Source organism: Siniperca chuatsi, linkage group LG24 (assembly GCF_020085105.1).
Source record: "Siniperca chuatsi isolate FFG_IHB_CAS linkage group LG24, ASM2008510v1, whole genome shotgun sequence".
In the NCBI taxonomy this organism is placed as follows: Eukaryota; Metazoa; Chordata; class Actinopteri; order Centrarchiformes; family Sinipercidae; genus Siniperca; species Siniperca chuatsi.
Genome location: NC_058065.1, coordinates 14,967,180 through 14,983,549, shown reverse-complemented (window position 1 = coordinate 14,983,549; position 16,370 = coordinate 14,967,180). Strand labels below are relative to the sequence as shown.

At 39.2% G+C, this 16,370-nt stretch overlaps 1 protein-coding gene and 2 long non-coding RNA genes across 12 annotated transcripts in view; 1 reads left to right on the top strand and 2 right to left on the bottom strand.

Moving 5' to 3' along the window:
• dock9b (dedicator of cytokinesis 9b) overlaps positions 1–13,166 on the top strand; it is a 78,664-nt gene extending 65,498 nt beyond the window's left edge. For 6 of the 10 annotated variants that reach the window (XM_044188315.1, XM_044188308.1, XM_044188304.1 and 3 more), the window contains exons 44-53: positions 1,018–1,124; positions 1,885–2,007; positions 2,947–3,060; positions 3,275–3,280; positions 4,313–4,459; positions 6,800–7,010; positions 8,424–8,614; positions 8,713–8,813; positions 9,834–9,972; positions 12,001–13,166. In XM_044188315.1, coding sequence (XP_044044250.1) covers positions 1,018–1,124; positions 1,885–2,007; positions 2,947–3,060; positions 3,275–3,280; positions 4,313–4,459; positions 6,800–7,010; positions 8,424–8,614; positions 8,713–8,813; positions 9,834–9,972; positions 12,001–12,117 — 1,256 coding nt within the window. In that variant the 3' untranslated portion in view covers positions 12,118–13,166. Of the gene's footprint in view, positions 1–1,017; positions 1,125–1,884; positions 2,008–2,946; positions 3,061–3,274; positions 3,281–4,312; positions 4,460–6,799; positions 7,011–8,423; positions 8,615–8,712; positions 8,814–9,833; positions 9,973–10,678; positions 10,687–12,000 lie in introns of all 10 variants that reach the window. The other 4 variants (XM_044188313.1, XM_044188306.1, XM_044188314.1 and 1 more) reach the window with 2 other exon arrangements.
• Positions 1,148–1,984, bottom strand: LOC122872296. The gene is made up of 3 exons (XR_006377070.1): positions 1,868–1,984; positions 1,622–1,769; positions 1,148–1,534 (listed from the first exon to the last, which is right to left on the bottom strand). It is a non-coding gene; the product is annotated as an uncharacterized LOC122872296 (long non-coding RNA).
• LOC122872297 lies at positions 7,878–8,413 on the bottom strand. Its single transcript, XR_006377071.1, has 2 exons — positions 8,271–8,413; positions 7,878–8,165 (listed from the first exon to the last, which is right to left on the bottom strand). It is a non-coding gene; the product is annotated as an uncharacterized LOC122872297 (long non-coding RNA).
• Positions 13,167–16,370: the final 3,204 nt, after the last annotated feature.

Genomic DNA, 16,370 nt, shown 5'->3' with positions numbered 1-16,370 from the left:
TATTTCCTGGCTTTTTTGACATATGTGCTTTTTATACTGCTGGGTTTTTTTTACTAGGAAAAATAAAATGAGCACACATGTTGCCATGTTCCACACACCTACACATATACACACAGGAACATACACCTTCATCTTCCACCTGAGCACTCGTCCAAGGGTCATCTGTTCATTCCCGTGTTAAAAGTTCTCCAACAGGGGCGCTGAGATTATGTCAAACAGGATGTCACTTACTGTATGTTCTATTGCCATATACCGCTTCTCACCAGAATATAGCAATGCTTATTGACATATGCCACTGCTACAGTAGCTATGACATGTCGCTGCTGTGTGTAACTTACAAACGACTTCTGTTTCTCTGGCAGATACACCTTTTCACTGGCATAGACATATGGTGTGTCTCTATTGTTTTAGTGTCTTATGCCAATTCTTAGTGATATGCCACTTTGATTAGTGTCGCTGCTGTCTGACTGGCATATAGCACATGAAATCAGAATGTTACTAATGTTCCACTGGAATAAACCACTTTCCACCAGCTTATGACGATTCTTTACTGGCATATGTCACTGCAGACTTATAGTGTTTCGCTGCTATGTGCCACAAAACGGAATGCCACTTGTGTTCCACTGACAGGTGAAACTTTTCACCCACAGGTACAGTGTAAAAGTGGTAGTTTAATGTATGCCAGTAAAAAAGATGAACTCTTCTGGTATCTTAACTAGCAGGGCTAGTTGTATCTACTGCATTGTGCTATAGTGCCATCATATGTCAAAATGTCTTTTCTTTATTCATTTAATGTACCAAATGGTATATGTCAGTGGAATATTTCTGAGGCGGATGTTCATGATCATGCCACCATTCGGTTTGCACACTTTAAATCAGCTAGAACACTGACATACCATATGTATGTGTCATAAAAAAAGACAATTTTTTTCTTGTTACCTTTGAGGGAATCACTCAAATAAAATGAAAATAATTAAGTTTTATTTCACTCATGTTGGTTCTGTATCTGTATGCTAGGTATGTTCAGGCAGGGATGCTCGGCTTTCCGTGTCATCACTCCAAACATCGATGAGGAGGCAGCCATGATGGAAGACGTAGGGATGCAGGATGTTCACTTCAATGAGGTAAGACTTTGTATTGTAATCTTTACATATACTGTATGCATGCTGTAAATATCTGCCAGGCCCGCTGTGTTGACCAAGCATTTAGGATGTTTTTTTAAGTTCCTCAGTGGCATCACGTGTCACATAATGACTGTGTAGAAGAGCTCTTATCTCTTTTAAGAGTATCAATTGCTCTGCGAAGTGAATTTACTGTAGACTTTGACACACAGGGCTTGGTACATGTGTTGGTAATGTAAAAAAAATTACTGAGCTGGCAGATGGAACAATGTTGGGAAATCTGACAAGGACTGAGGGTCAGCACTTCTAGAGGTGTTCAGGGATTCAGTGTCTTGCTCCAGGACACTCTGCATGTCCCGGAGTGGCTTGTTGACACAGACACCTGTGACTAGGTCTTCTGGTAAACTGATAACCTAGTGAAATTGAAAGTGACAGCTAGAGTGTGTGCAAGCTTTTATGAGTTGGTCAACAGATCTGTAGGCAATGAAAAGTGCTTTTACCTTCCATTTGCTCTAAAATCCTTTCCTCTTTATGAGCTGGACTCAGTATCATCCCCCAATAAAAAGAAAGGAGATGATAGATCCATTTCCTCCCGCATCTGCTGTCTTTACAGGAACACTATGCTCAGTTTAGGTTCACTGTAGCCTCCTAGACAAATGAGAACAAACAGAAATGTCCCTCTTTGCAACAATTAAATATTCTGAGCTGAAACTGCAGGGAGGAGGGGAAAGGTTAATGAAGTTTACTTTATCTGTGTGTTCAGGAGGTGCTGATGGAGCTTTTGGAGGAGTGTGCTGATGGCCTCTGGAAGGCGGAGCGTTATGAGCTCATCGCTGATGTCTACAGGCTCATCATTCCCATCTACGAACAGCGCAGAGACTTTGAGGTAAATTGCACAGTGAGCACAGACAGTAATAGACAGGGATCGCATGGCAGGAGTAGTGTTGTCATTACATAAACCTGCCAGAAAACATGGTGTGCATCTCAGATTTAAAAAGTTACAATAACCCTGCAATATATACATGAATGCTATTTATTTAGCTTGTCTGCATCATGTTTTCAGTGCTTTTAAGAACAAAAAATGGGTTTTAACTTGTTAATCATGTATGTGGAAGTTTTGTAGAAGTAATTGGTAATAAGAAGGTTAAAAGTGAGACTATGTAACTTATAAAAGAAGAAATAACACAATCTTTATTTCACAAATAAAAAGTTTAATTCATAAGCAATTAAATGCAGCCTTGCTTATTTCAATATGCTCAGGGGTTTTGCAGCTACAGCCTTACTTTGGTCTGGTATAACCAGTAGCTTATGGTGGCTAATGTTAGTTCACTCTCACAGCTCTCATAGCTTCGTTTTTCGCCACAGCAGCCAGATGTTTTCAAGGAAAAAGCTCCAAAAACCCACTGTACACTATCTACTCTGCACCAGACAGACACACTTTGCAACTAGCTGGTGAAAATAGTGGATCATTTGGCAGCTAAAGAGCCAGATATTTTTCTCAGGAGTTGGTAGAGACCAAAAACAGAGCTAAAAGAGAGTGAATATTGGACTTACATTCATCAGGTGAACACATGAATCCAAATGAATAACAATGTTGCTCCATGACTGCTGGATGTGTAAATGAACAACTGTTTGCTAACAAGTATGGCATATCAACTTAAAAGGTGATGATTTGTCAATGCTCAAAACTTGTTTCTGCCAAATGGCCAAAAAAAATCAGTTATTGCAGGTTTAAAATACAATGTATTAAAACAGCCAATTGGATTTACCCGCTCCTGCATAACTGACGTTTTCTTCATGTCAATGATTGATTTTTGTGGAACAGAAACTGACACACCTGTATGATACCCTCCACCGTGCCTATACTAAAGTGATGGAAGTGATGCATACTGGCAAAAGACTGCTGGGCACATACTTCAGAGTGGCCTTCTTTGGACAGGTAAGGGGCTGAGTTTCCAAAATGAAAAAAAAAACCCCCAATAAACCACAGATGTAATACAGTAATCAACCGTTTTTGCCTAACACGAATACTAACTCACACACACACACACACAGACACACACACACACACACACACCTTTGAATTTTAATCTAGCCCAACTAAAACTCTCTTTTTAATAGAGATTTCTCTTCTTTTCTCCTCTCCCTCGAAGGCTGCGGTAAGTGTGTAGAGGTTTAGCTATGTGTGTTGGCCTGGTGTGCTCATCCATGTCCTTGTATCATTATATTGTTTAAGGCCTGATGTTTTTTAGTTAAATTAGTGGCAAAATGTAGCTGTAGATTTCCTAGATTTAGCTCTATAGTGGTTTGTGATCGCTGAACAGTAGCGGAGAACAACCGGGGTCCCAGAAGTGGGAAAATATTAGTTTAATGCAGATTATTGTGACATATGTAGGTTCTTAGCAAAACAAAAGCTTTTATCTGAGTCAGCTGTATTTTATTATTGCTGTATTTTCCACCAAAGCAAAATAGGACAAGCTTGCACATAGACTCTTTTTTTTCTGTAACCCTATGTGTTGCTTTGGGTAACCTCCCTCTGAACCTTTCCCTTGATCTTACCTCTGGGACTCCCACCATCGGTGATTATACTGGCCTGTTTCCACCCACACACGCCTGTGTACTTTTCCATACACACACGACTGTGTAGCATATATGCTAAATAGATTATGTTTGTTAAGTGACCAGCAAGTTTGCATGTTTGATATTTTCATCCTTTTTTCCTCTCTTTGCTTTATTGTTGGGTCTTTTTTATTTCTGTTAGCATGCTGTGTTAGATTTTTATACACCAAAGTTCTTGTAAGTTTTTGTTTCTTTGTTTAAATGGCTGTCCTTCCAGTGGCTTTTGTATATAGTACCTCACTCAAATGTGGTGTGCCATACGACTCTTATATAGTGTGTGTTTTCTTAAAAACAATATTGTTTTGTATGTACTGTGTTAGAAACATTTTTTGTCTTTATAGGTTACAAGTTGTCAAATTTTGAAAAAGAACCCTTGTAAAGTTTAGTTAGTTTTCATATTCACCGTGAAAAAATAATTAGAAAAATGAAAGCTATGCATTCTGGATTTTTAATACAATGGCAAAAATGTTTGCAAGTTAGCAGTTGTCAACCTTTTTTTTCAGCGTTTGACTTGCGTTTGAAATGCCCAGAGTTCATGCTCAGGCTCTTGACTTCCTTCCTCTCCTCCGTAGGGCTTCTTTGAGGATGAAGATGGAAAGGAATACATCTACAAGGAGCCAAAGTTCACTCCACTGTCTGAGATTTCCCAGAGGCTCCTGAAACTCTACTCTGACAAGTTTGGTCAGGAGAACGTCAAGATCATTCAGGACTCTGGCAGGGTGGGATCACATTTCTGTGTGTTTATATGACTGTGACGGTAAATGGTAGACCCTGACAGTTGTGCAATGGTCTTGGGAGGACATGTTGCTGTAGGTTTGTAGTGCAGAGTTCAGGCATGGCATTCAGAAAAGTCATGGTTACAACACAACTCCATACAACAACTCATCAATTTAAAGCTTGTTTTTTCTTTTTCATTTGTGATATACTTCCTTACATACATGTGTTTTTGTGGTAAATCTTTCCCTATGTAATTTACTATAGATTTTTTCACTATATGATTATGCATGTGAATGCCTTAAAGCTGCTATAATCAATATTTTTCTATTGGTAATGGATCAAATGATTATATGTAATGTGAAAAAGGTCATGTGTAGTTACAAACCCACAGAGAATTATCACCCAACTCTACAGAGTGTTTCAGTGTGTTTCAGCTCATCATTTTGCTTATATGGCCCGCAACTTTACTGTTTTGGTTCACTCTCACCGCTCTCATCAATGTTGTTTGAAGATACAGCAATGTGTGATCAACAATAACAGGACTTGTAATGCAGTGAAATCAGTATTTGCCACACTGCTCCTTGTTTTTAAGTTGACCAACATGCATGTTTGAGTTGAGTTTGAGTCCAATGGGGTTTTGAGGAGTCCTGAAATGGTTTCATAAAGCTGACTCTCTCAACCTATGTTATACTTTATTTTACAAGATGAAAATCCCCTCATTTGAAGTTAAAAGGAAGTACGCTTATTCACATTCTTGCCAGGAGTTAGATGAGAAGATTAATAACGCTCTTGTGTCTATATGTTAAATATGAAGCTACAGCCAGGAGATGTTAGCTTATCTTAGCACAAAGACTCAAAACAGGGTGAATCAGCTAGCCTGGCTCTGTCCAAAAGTAAAAAATAAGCTTACCAGCATCTCTAAAGCTTACTAATTGACTGCTCCCTAAGCCCATCCCCCTTGTTAGCAAAATGACCAAAATGCATCCCCCTTGTCAACCTGCCATCCCCTTTCTCCATCCCCTACTAGCAGAGAGGGTGCAGGGGCAGAGGGGTTGTTTAGTTAAATATGTTAGTCTAGTCTGCCTGACTCCTTTATCCTTTATCTGACTGAGGTTTCCATGAGTTAGAATCTATGGCTCTGACCATGGCTCTGAAATATCAGTAGCCTAACTGTGCTGTGTATTGATAAATCCATGGCGCTGCCCAGGGTGCAGAAGTATCAGATGGATTTGTAATTGTGAATTCTTCAGTTTCGTCTTGGATCTATAATATTCTCTAAACTATATAGTTATGGGTGGGGGGATGGGGGTGGAAGGGGTTTACCATTTGAAATTCGTAGTTATTTTGGAAACAGTGGTTCCTTGATTTCAGACAAAGATAGAAAAAAATGCTTCTTAATGCTTCTCATTTCTAGCCGGTGACTGTAAATGTTGCCAGCTGAAATTACAAATGTCGCTTGCAGATATTATCAGTTGTAGCGTGCTAGCTAATTAAACCATCGTTAATTCCATGAGTTGGTGGAAAACTCTGTCTCTGGCGGACTGATGAGAACCCTGTGAAAGTGGTCTTAAATGTGTACAGACTGGCTTCATGTTATTGTGCTAAGAGACTGTCAGCATCCTCACCAGTTCAGTTGATCCATGCAGAGGGCATAAATAAAGGAGCAACATTGTTCTTGTATTGCAGTGTAGAGCTACAGTATATTTACGTCTATAGTATTATGAGTATGATAAGGAAAAATGTAAGATCAGACTTTCGGGCCACATAACCCTTTTTGGCTGCTTAGCTGACATACTTGGACAAGCAAGACAGATGTTAGATTCATGTGTTAATTCACATTTTCAAACAGTCTGTTTCACTTATAACGTTACAAGAGAAAAGGGTTTTATCTCGGGTAAAGAGTTTGGCTAGGGTTGCTGGAGTGTAAATTTCCCTAAATCCAATAAAGAGCAGGACAGAGCCGCCAGCTTTACTCTAAACTCTGATATAGCAGCATCTAGGACACTGGCTTTTACAGAGTGGACCTGAATACATTTTTCTAAGGTAATGAGTATCTCCACAAAATAACGTATTTACCTAATGAAATACTCCTTCCCTTGGAAGTAACTCTGCATTAGGTTACTACTACTTCAGGTTGTAAGCCAGTTTGCTGGGCATGCTAATGTTAGAGCAGACGAACACACTAATTCCTTGCACTTTTGCTCTTGTGTTTTTTGGCTGGAAAGGCTAAAAAAAAGACACTACCCTCCAAACCATTGCTTTAAGGTTTTCCCACGACCACAGGTATTTTACGGCTGTCTATGTTTGAGTCAAAAATATCTTTGTCTCTTGTGCACCCACAGGTGAACCCGAAGGACCTAGACTCCAAGTACGCCTACATCCAGGTGACCCACGTCACGCCCTACCTAGACGACAAGGAGCTGGAGGACAGGAAGACAGACTTTGAGAAGAGCCACAACATCCGGCGCTTTGTGTTTGAGACGCCGTTCACAGTGTCGGGCAAGAAGCAGGGAGGGATTGAGGAGCAGTGTAAACGCCGGACCGTTCTCACCAGTAAGTCACGCATCCATGAAAATGATTTGTCATCACAGCAGTTTAGACACAGGAAGAAGAAGGAGCAAGAAATATAATGTGGACTTAATGTGGAATAAAGAACCAAAGCAAGTCTTTCTAGCCAGTCTTATCACAATATCAATGTCAGGAAGCAAATAACAAGAATATCTTCCTGGTTGCAATCTGTTATTGTTCTCAAGCATCAGGCCTTAGCGTCAGTCACCTGAAATGTTAATCAGATAAGGCCAGGTGAGGTTTATTACTGTACTGTCCACTTAATCCCAAAGTTCAGGTGTTATCTTGCCTTGTTAATAATCATGCTGACTGATAGTGATGGGTAATTTACGATGTCAATTTATTGGCAAAGCCACTTGGTCTGCAGCGGAACAATTTTTTGAGGGCACAAAGGCCACATGCCAGGGCATCAAGGCCATAATTTGCCCCAATTTTAATTTACGTAAATACACAAATCCATTTCTAAAAACATTAATGTCTTTTTAATAAACAGTGTAACACTTCCAGAGAAAGATTAGGAGGAAGCGAGATGGCTCACTCATTAGCTACTTCCATCATCAGCTCCGGAAAAAACTTTTAAAAAACAAGTTTTAACGTCTTCTGGATGCAGTCTGATGAGGTATATAATATGAATATATATGGTGATGACTTATATTTACATCACATCTATAAGCATATAGTATGTGTGAGACAGACATATTCACCGTAAGTAGTTTACATATTTTAGATTTATTGCATATGTCAGATTTATGTATGGGATTGTTCCCTATGGAGAAATAGTCTATAACATAAATTAATAACATTTAATCAATAACATTCTGGGCAGGATGTATGGCTTCAAAACGAGAGCTCTTTCACACTTGCATTTTTATTGGTCACACCACACGTGTTGATTACGTTACTGTTACAATCAAGTACATGTACTAACGTTCCGTTGCTGGGGCGGACTCTCTACAGGAGAGGGCAGAGAGGCAGGGCAGGGAAAGAAAAAAACAAAACAGGCAGAGAGCGGGGCACCAAGGCCACAGTGGCCGATGGGCATACAATTTTCAGGAGGGCATCAAGGCCAGACAGAGGGGCAACGACGGCCGACTCCTGCCCTGGTGACGGGGCCGTAGGACAGACTCGCTCACTCAGTGACTGTTTACATGCACAATGGAACATGGTTAATATCTTGGTTATGAATGTTACCATGGAGACAAAACTACACACACAACCGCATGAATATAACAGGTGTTTACATACCTCAGTATCCAAGCTAGATGTTGTTGCTGTCACATGATACTGTTGTATTCCTGATGATATATTGTTTTTGTGCGATTTATATAACATTTGAAAGCATAATATATATCCTCCTCCTCATCTTTTTTTTCCTCCCCCGATCCCATTCCCATCCAGCCACCCATTGTTTCCCTTACGTGAAGAAGCGCATAGCAGTCATGTACCAACACCAGACTGACCTGAGCCCCATTGAGGTGGCCATAGACGAGATGAGTGCCAAGGTGGCCGAGCTGCGACTTCTGTGCTCGGCCTCTGAGGTGGACATGATCCGCCTGCAGCTCAAACTGCAAGGCAGCATCAGTGTTCAGGTACAAGTGATGAGGTCGTGCTGTTATTTAAAAGGTTGTAAGTCACTTTACTTTTTTTCAGTTGTAATGTATGATCTTTGACCTCCATTGTTTTCCAGGTCAATGCTGGTCCTCTCGCTTACGCCAGAGCCTTCCTTGATGACAGCAGTGCCAAGAAATATCCTGACAACAAGGTCAAACAGCTCAAAGAGGTGTTCAGGTACTTATCGATGACAGAAACATTTGCATTATGTAAAACTAAAACTTGAACTTCTCTTCCCTCTCTGCATTGTTCCTTGTTTATGGCAGAGCTTTGTTGTTTTCAAGTTCAAGTGACAAGCACATTTCAATTCAATTCAACAAAAATAAGAATAGAAATAACATTACAAAAAATATATATATACAGTGCCTTGGGTGTGTGCAGGTGTAGTCAAGTGAACACGTACTAGGGGTAAATTTCAGGGTTTGAACTGTAGATATGCGACAACATTATTATTACATACAATATATGTTTAACACAATAAAACAACTGTATGACAATGTTGAGTGGACAATATTCAGAGTTTCTATATTGTAGTTATATGGAAAGAAAGATGGTCCAAATGCTATGTATTGGTATGCAAATAAATCAATATATATCTAAAAATCTGTTTATATATGTGTAGTGCGTATCAGTATACCAGTGTGTAAACATCTAGTATCAAGTTTCCATTCAAATATAGCACACATTTTAATAGAGAGTTGGACGCATCAAGATAAACAGTTGGTGGTGTTAATTCTCCAGCCAGGTGCCATTAAACCACCGCAGAAGAAGACAGCCAGATGGCAGTGGAAAACAATGTAGAAAACACGATGGAAATGGCATTTCTGTTTTCTTTCATTTAGTAATTTGAGTAATGTTACATCTCCTCATCGCACCACACAGATATGATGTTTCGTCTGCTGCCATTTTTGTCTTTTTATGCACAAATATAAAATGTGCATAAAAACAGGTGGATAGAAACACACTTTATGATAATGTACAGAGGAGATTGGGGATGGGGGTTGGAGGAGCCAGGAACCAGCTGCTAAAAGGACTATTTTTTGTGGTTGTTGGGTTTTGAACATAGAGGACGAATGACTGCACTGCTTGTCTAATGTCGATGGAAATATGGCCTACCACTTTTCACTTTCTGTCTTCTCCATGTTGTTTCACATGAGTTTTGAAGTGGCACTAAAGTGCTGTTGCATCTCTCCTCAGGCAGTTTGTGGACGCCTGCGGACAGGCGCTGGGAGTGAACGAGCGGCTGATCAAAGAGGACCAGCAGGAGTATCATGATGAAATGAAGGCCAACTACAGGGACCTGACGAGGGAGCTGTCAAACATCATGCATGAACAGGTAGGAACCCCAAAGACGGCAATGGACATGTGCTGTATCATTCAGACCATGATCAACTGTTTATTGACATTTATACTACTATGAGTCTTTTCACTTTGTCAGATAAGTTTCAGCTACAGAAAAGTATGCCAAGTTACCTGATTTCTGATAGATTTTATTGTCCAGTGAGCCAAATCCCACCCATCAAGATCCCAGGTAGTGCATTCTATAAAAAGTACTCAAACCAGGTCTGAAGTGAATTTATAGAATTTTTTCCAGGTCCTCAAAAGAATCACGTAGCTTTGTTTTAACACACCTCTGCTAATATTTAGCAGTCAAGTGACTAATCAAAATGACTTCCGAACACCAACGAGTTTCCAAACAGAAGGTATCCTGTCTAATGAATTCTGCAGAGCCTTACTACTATATTTACTGTGGAAATGTGCTGCCCCATTTTTGTTGTATTTATGTTGTATTTTATTCGTACTTTTTTATGTTTATTGGTGATCCCACAGTTCTCTAAGGTGCTTGGGGTTAAGGTGTCCACCAAAACGGCATGTGGAGGAGATATTTAAAGCTGCACATTCCTCACTGTTTCAAGTTGTGTAACTTCATATTTAACGGCATATGTAACTACCGTAACCTTAAAGGACTGTCCACTACTGCAATCTTCTCATTTACTAACCATGTCTCCTATCTCCCGCTCTCTTTGTGCTGCCCTGAGCAGATTGGATGGTAATGCTGCTTTTTATTCTTTCATTTGATGTTAACCTTACTGGTGTACTCTTTAGAGGAATAGTAAGGGACTGTGTGAAAATTATTTTGATGGGGATGTGGGGCCGAATCTTATAATTCATTTTATATAAAAGCAAAGCCCTCCCCAGTGTTATTAGTATTTTATTTGGAGCCTTCATTAAACTCAGAAAAAAGCACTATCCATATTTATGGCAAATGTAACAAAATGGTGAGTATTCCATCACTCTCTATTTTTGAATAAAGAGCCGCTAAATAAATTACTGCCAGCAAATGAGTGACTGGACACAGATGGCGGCATTTTTTTGACTGCTGATGGATCGCAATATTTTCACCGCACTCTGGATTCCCAAAAATTTTAATTTACATTTATTTAAATCTAATCTAATCTAATCTAATCTAATCTCATCTAATAAAACAGAAGTTGTAGAGATCAGATGTAGAGATTAGATCAGATATCTGACTGGCCATTGTAATCAAACCAATTAGATGATGCCCAAGTCGCATGGCCAGGCTTGTTGGAGGCGTTTCTTCCAGACAGCACCAAAGAGCGCACTGTTAAAAATCAAACAAACGTTAATTACCATTGATAAATTGAAGTGCGGTGCTTGTTGATGTATGGCAGAGAGAGACTATTATTAGCAAATAGTCCATTTTAATGAGGAAAATAATGCCCAAATACAGAGATAGATTGTTTTCCTCCAAAAAATGCACCTATATTCAATTTTATTTATATAGCGCCAATTCATAACAGAATTCGCTTTTCATATAGAGCAGGTCTAGATTGTACTAAAATTTACAGAAACCCAACAAATCAAACCAACCAAATCAACCAAAAAAAGCACTTGGTGACAGTGGCAAGGAAAAACTTCCTTTAAGAGGCAGAAAACTTGGGCAGAACCAGACTCAGGGTGGGCGGCCATCCGCCGCTGCCATGTATGGTTGAGAGAGAGCGAGAGAGAGAGAGAGAGCGAGAGAGAGAGAGAGAGACCCTCAGTGACACAAATGCCCTTTTGATGTAACTATTTGATCTTTTTATGTTTTTTAAAATTATTTCACAGGGGAAGAATGACAAAATGTAAATCAGGGATGAGAAAATGTTAAGACCCTCCCCTGCTCTCCCCAAAAATTTAGACTACCCTGCCTTCAGCAAAAAGAAAAAAATACATAACCATCCCCCTCAAATAATTTTCCTACAGTCCCTAAACTTAAATTAACATGCATGTGTGCGTTTCACTTTTAAACAGGATCAAATGACTACCTTTCCTAATCTTCCTAATTTATCTTTTTTTCTAGATAAACCCAGTGGAAGACAGCACAAGGAGCACTCTGTCTGACTCTATGGGCATCTTCAACGCCATCAGTGGCACGCCAACCAGTGTCAACCCACATGGCTCAACCACCATACTCTGATATGGATGTTTCACACCAGTCTCATGCCTTCTTCACCACTAATGACTGATTATACTACCTGCCTGTCAAGAGGAAACAATTAGGACACATTCTAAGTACCTAAACACAAGCTGAAGCCATCATCCATTGATATTTTTTCTCCTGCTATTTCTGTACATGTCAGCTACCTGTTATCAGTAGGCCCATTGTTCTTGTTTCCTATGGAGACTACAGTCAATACTGTTGACTTTCAAACTTGGAGAACGGTGATTCTATCAACTTATTGCCAGATTTGGGTCATTTATCCATTTTGTATAGTTTGTTTTATCCTATGTAAGATCTGGTATGCATATGTGATGACACAGCAAGTGTGTACCCAATACTGTGACTGACAACATGATTATGTTATCCTAATTGTCCTGGTGTCTTAAGCTCCACCCAAGGGATGTTGTAACAAACATGAGGGACGTCAGTATTTGCATTTGACCCAAGTCTACACCTTATCTGTTTTTTTAACTGTAAGGCTCCCATTTATGTACAGTGTCTGTAAGAGAGCACGTCAAGAACGTTTTTGATGGAAATAAATAAATAAATGCCACTGCTGTAACCGTACATACATTCTTCAGCTGATGCACAGCATATTTTTACATTTCTCTTTTCTATTCTTTTCCATTGAGGCAGAAGCATCAGAGTTAATCTTTTATCTTACTTTGGACATTTAAAGGAATGATTCACTCTATTTTAGGCCAATGGGCGTGTATAGAAACTGTCTAAAGCCAAGTGAACCACAATGTTTTTAATCTATTTTCTGTAAAGAAAAGTGTGTGCAATATTTTCTATCGTTACCAAGGCTACCTACTACACAGAAAACCACTCTTGCCAAAGACATTAGAAAAATGTGCAATGCAAGACAAGGGTGTGACTACAGTATTTGTAATCTACCCCCTTTGTTTTTTTGTCTGTCATGTAGATGCCTTTTATTATCTGTGAGTTCAAATAAAACAAAACATTTTTACGTAATGACTGCTCATGTAAATATGACTTAGAAATAAATAAAATCTGTAATACTACCTTCTTCCCTGCCTTGCTTTTGTATGGTCATTGTAAAGTATTTCTCAGGTCTGTTCAATTATTATCATTCAAGGAAGAGAAGCAGGAAATTTAGGTCAGGCATGCCAAATTTCATCACAGTCTACAGCTGTTGAGAAAATCATTTCCTAAAACTTTTGTCTGTATGTGGTGCAGTGATGACTCAGTAGCATATTCTCACCCTCTAAGCCCTCCTGTTTTGTTTCAGATACAACTCAAAGCTGTCCCTTATCTGTGAAACAGAAGCTACAGACTCCTAACTGTCAGTAAAGCTTTTGCAACTCTCGCTGTACAGTGTAAACACTCTGCAGCGCAGAGGGGGAAATGCTCTTGTCAAGTAGCTACAGAAGATGAGTGTTTCACGCTGTATGGCTGATATATGGGGTGTATGTTACTATGGGTAAGCTGAAAAAATTGACTGTTAAAATTGGTAGATATTGGCCTTATACCGTATGCTGTATTTATACTGTACAGTGATGATACTGGATTGGTTGACAATTACTGTTTATGTCAAAAGAGAACAACTTTGAAACATGCAGATGTTTGCAGCAACAGCAGAGTTTTCATCAGTATGGAGGCCCGAAACTGACAAAATGTAGCAAAAGGTTATCAGAAAAGTCCAAAATATAACTGAATACATCGATAAATATTACTATTAGTTCAATAATTAAAATTGTGTAAAATTGTAAAAAGAGATATAAAGGGTTCTATTTTTCCTTAAACCTCTAATATGTAACTTTTAAAAGAAGAAATTAGACATTCTCCCAAATGAAAAGTTGAATTCATAAGCAATAAAACACACCCATGCTAATTTCATTGTTTGGTTGCTAAATGTTAGCTAATGTTAGCAAACTTTAGGTAGATATTGCTTGAGATATTGCTCAGTAACAGCATTACTATGCTGACTTTATGACTCTTTTCCACTTTTGCTACTGTTACACTTGTAGCCAATAGGGATGGGCGGATTAATACTGCAGGATCGATACATCGATACTCACAAGCTATTCACGAGCTATTCAATTATATAAAATGTGGGTGACTGCATCACTTCCAAACATTTTCAAGAATTGATTCAGGTTTGTGTGTGTGTGTGTGTCCTCTCTATTAGTGGAGCAATAGAGAGGACTGTGTGGCTACCTAGTTTAACTGAAGGGGTGCCCTGGTAGCTTGCTGGTTAAGGGGCATAGGCTACTACATACCCACAACGTCTGTGGTTCGATTTCAGCTGGGGACCTTTGTTGTATGTCTTACTCCACTCTCTCCCCTCATTTCCTGCCTCTTTACTATCATCTGTCCAATAAAGGCAAATATGCCCCGCCAAAAACCCAAGCAAACAAAAAATATTAAAAAGAAAAAAAGCTAGCTTAACAGAAAATACTGGTAGCTAAACATTCAGAGAACCAGCCTAGCGTCAGTTAGCTACCTAGCGTCAGCTAAGTATCTTCATAAAGCTAATATCCTACTGGTGCAAGCAATGTTAATCGTCCATATACTTCGTACTGCTGCAGCATCACTGAATAAACTCTGTAAACAGTAGCAAAAGTATTTTAGCCAGCAAGCTAACCCTAACAAAGTTAGCTAACTTTAGCACTCCATTTTAATTACCTGACTTGTCTTTATAACCTTTTAGGCTACTACATTTTGTCAGTTACAGTGCTCCATCAGTAAAGCCTTACAATATGCAGTTTACAGAGTAAATTCAGGGTGTAACATGTGATAATGTGATTATAGTGTTGGCCTATAATGTGTCATATTGAGAAACGGTGATTTGCTTACTTTTTTATTCTAATTGCCAAAACTGTCATTGCATTATCAGTTAAAAATAATTGCACTGTTTGTGTATGTGGTTATGAGTAAGCGTACTGGTCAGCGTCAGAGTGAATGGAGCTTTCTGTGCTGTGTGTAGGCTAGTGATCGCACTGAGCTGCACACTCAATGAAGAGAAACAGGAGAGACAGGGGTGAAATCGGGATGCTGACTCGTGTGAAATCCCCACTGAGCTGTGTGTCATGTAAAAGACCAGCTAATCCCACCAACACCACACACACACACACACACACACACACACATCTTGTTGTGTCGCTGTTGATTTACTGGACGAACACCCCAACTGTGTCATTGTTTCAGAGATTTGGGCTGCTAAACATCACGTGTCTGGCGTGAGTCCTACTAGTGTTTCATGGAGTGTGTTTGTGTGTGTCTTTTTTGGTGAAATACACAATAATTCAAGATTTATATTGCTGTAAGACTGACCTTTTTAAATGTTTTATATGTTCACATAGCCCAGTGCCTTGCATGTATTCCATTACATTCCAGTCACAGAGCTAAGCATCAGATTTTTAAAAAATGAAATACCCAGCTATCTTGGAAAAACCCAGAAGGTAATTTTACAACATTTTTTGCTATTCTGAAGGTATTTCCAGAATCCTGAAAGACTCTTCTAACCACCTGGATAAAAAAATATTTTGACTGCTGCATGATAAAAAGGATTTTTAGACAGAAAAAGTCTAATGTCCTTGCTCTTTTCGTAAAACACAAGCAAAATATGAATGTGTTATTTTGTATGACAATATATAATACTGGAAAGACAAATAAATATATACAAATACACAGTAACTGGTAAAAAAAATGTTTTTGTTCAAACTGAGTAAGGAAATATGTCATTTCTGGCTGCCATCTTTGTTATGATTAGGAAACACAGGTGCAACTTGGGCAATGGGTTAAAAATCTTTTTTATCGTGCAACAGAGAATATTTTTTTATTCAGATGATTAGAAAAGAAAGATCATCATCGTATTTACGTTTTTTAACAACTATTATATTTTGATATAATTCAATCTTCAAATACAGTGTATACTTTTTAATGGAACTTGTGTACACTATGAATATTGCCACCTTTATCAGCTGACCTGACCTATCCTCTTTTATCTGTAAGGCAAGACCCTCTCATTGCACCCGAGTTCCCTGAGTCATAAAGTAATTACTGACTGACACACACACACACACACACACGTGATTATGATGAAGAGAATGTGCTGCGAGGTGGGAATAATGGTGACTTGCCTGTTGGGAGGTGCTGGACAAGGTGTTCGCAGTGTGTGTGTGTGTTCCACAGTCCAGCATCAGTGGGCGTTGCAGAGGGGGTTGATGGGAGGTTACATAAGAAGCTGGCCAGGCCTTGGCTCG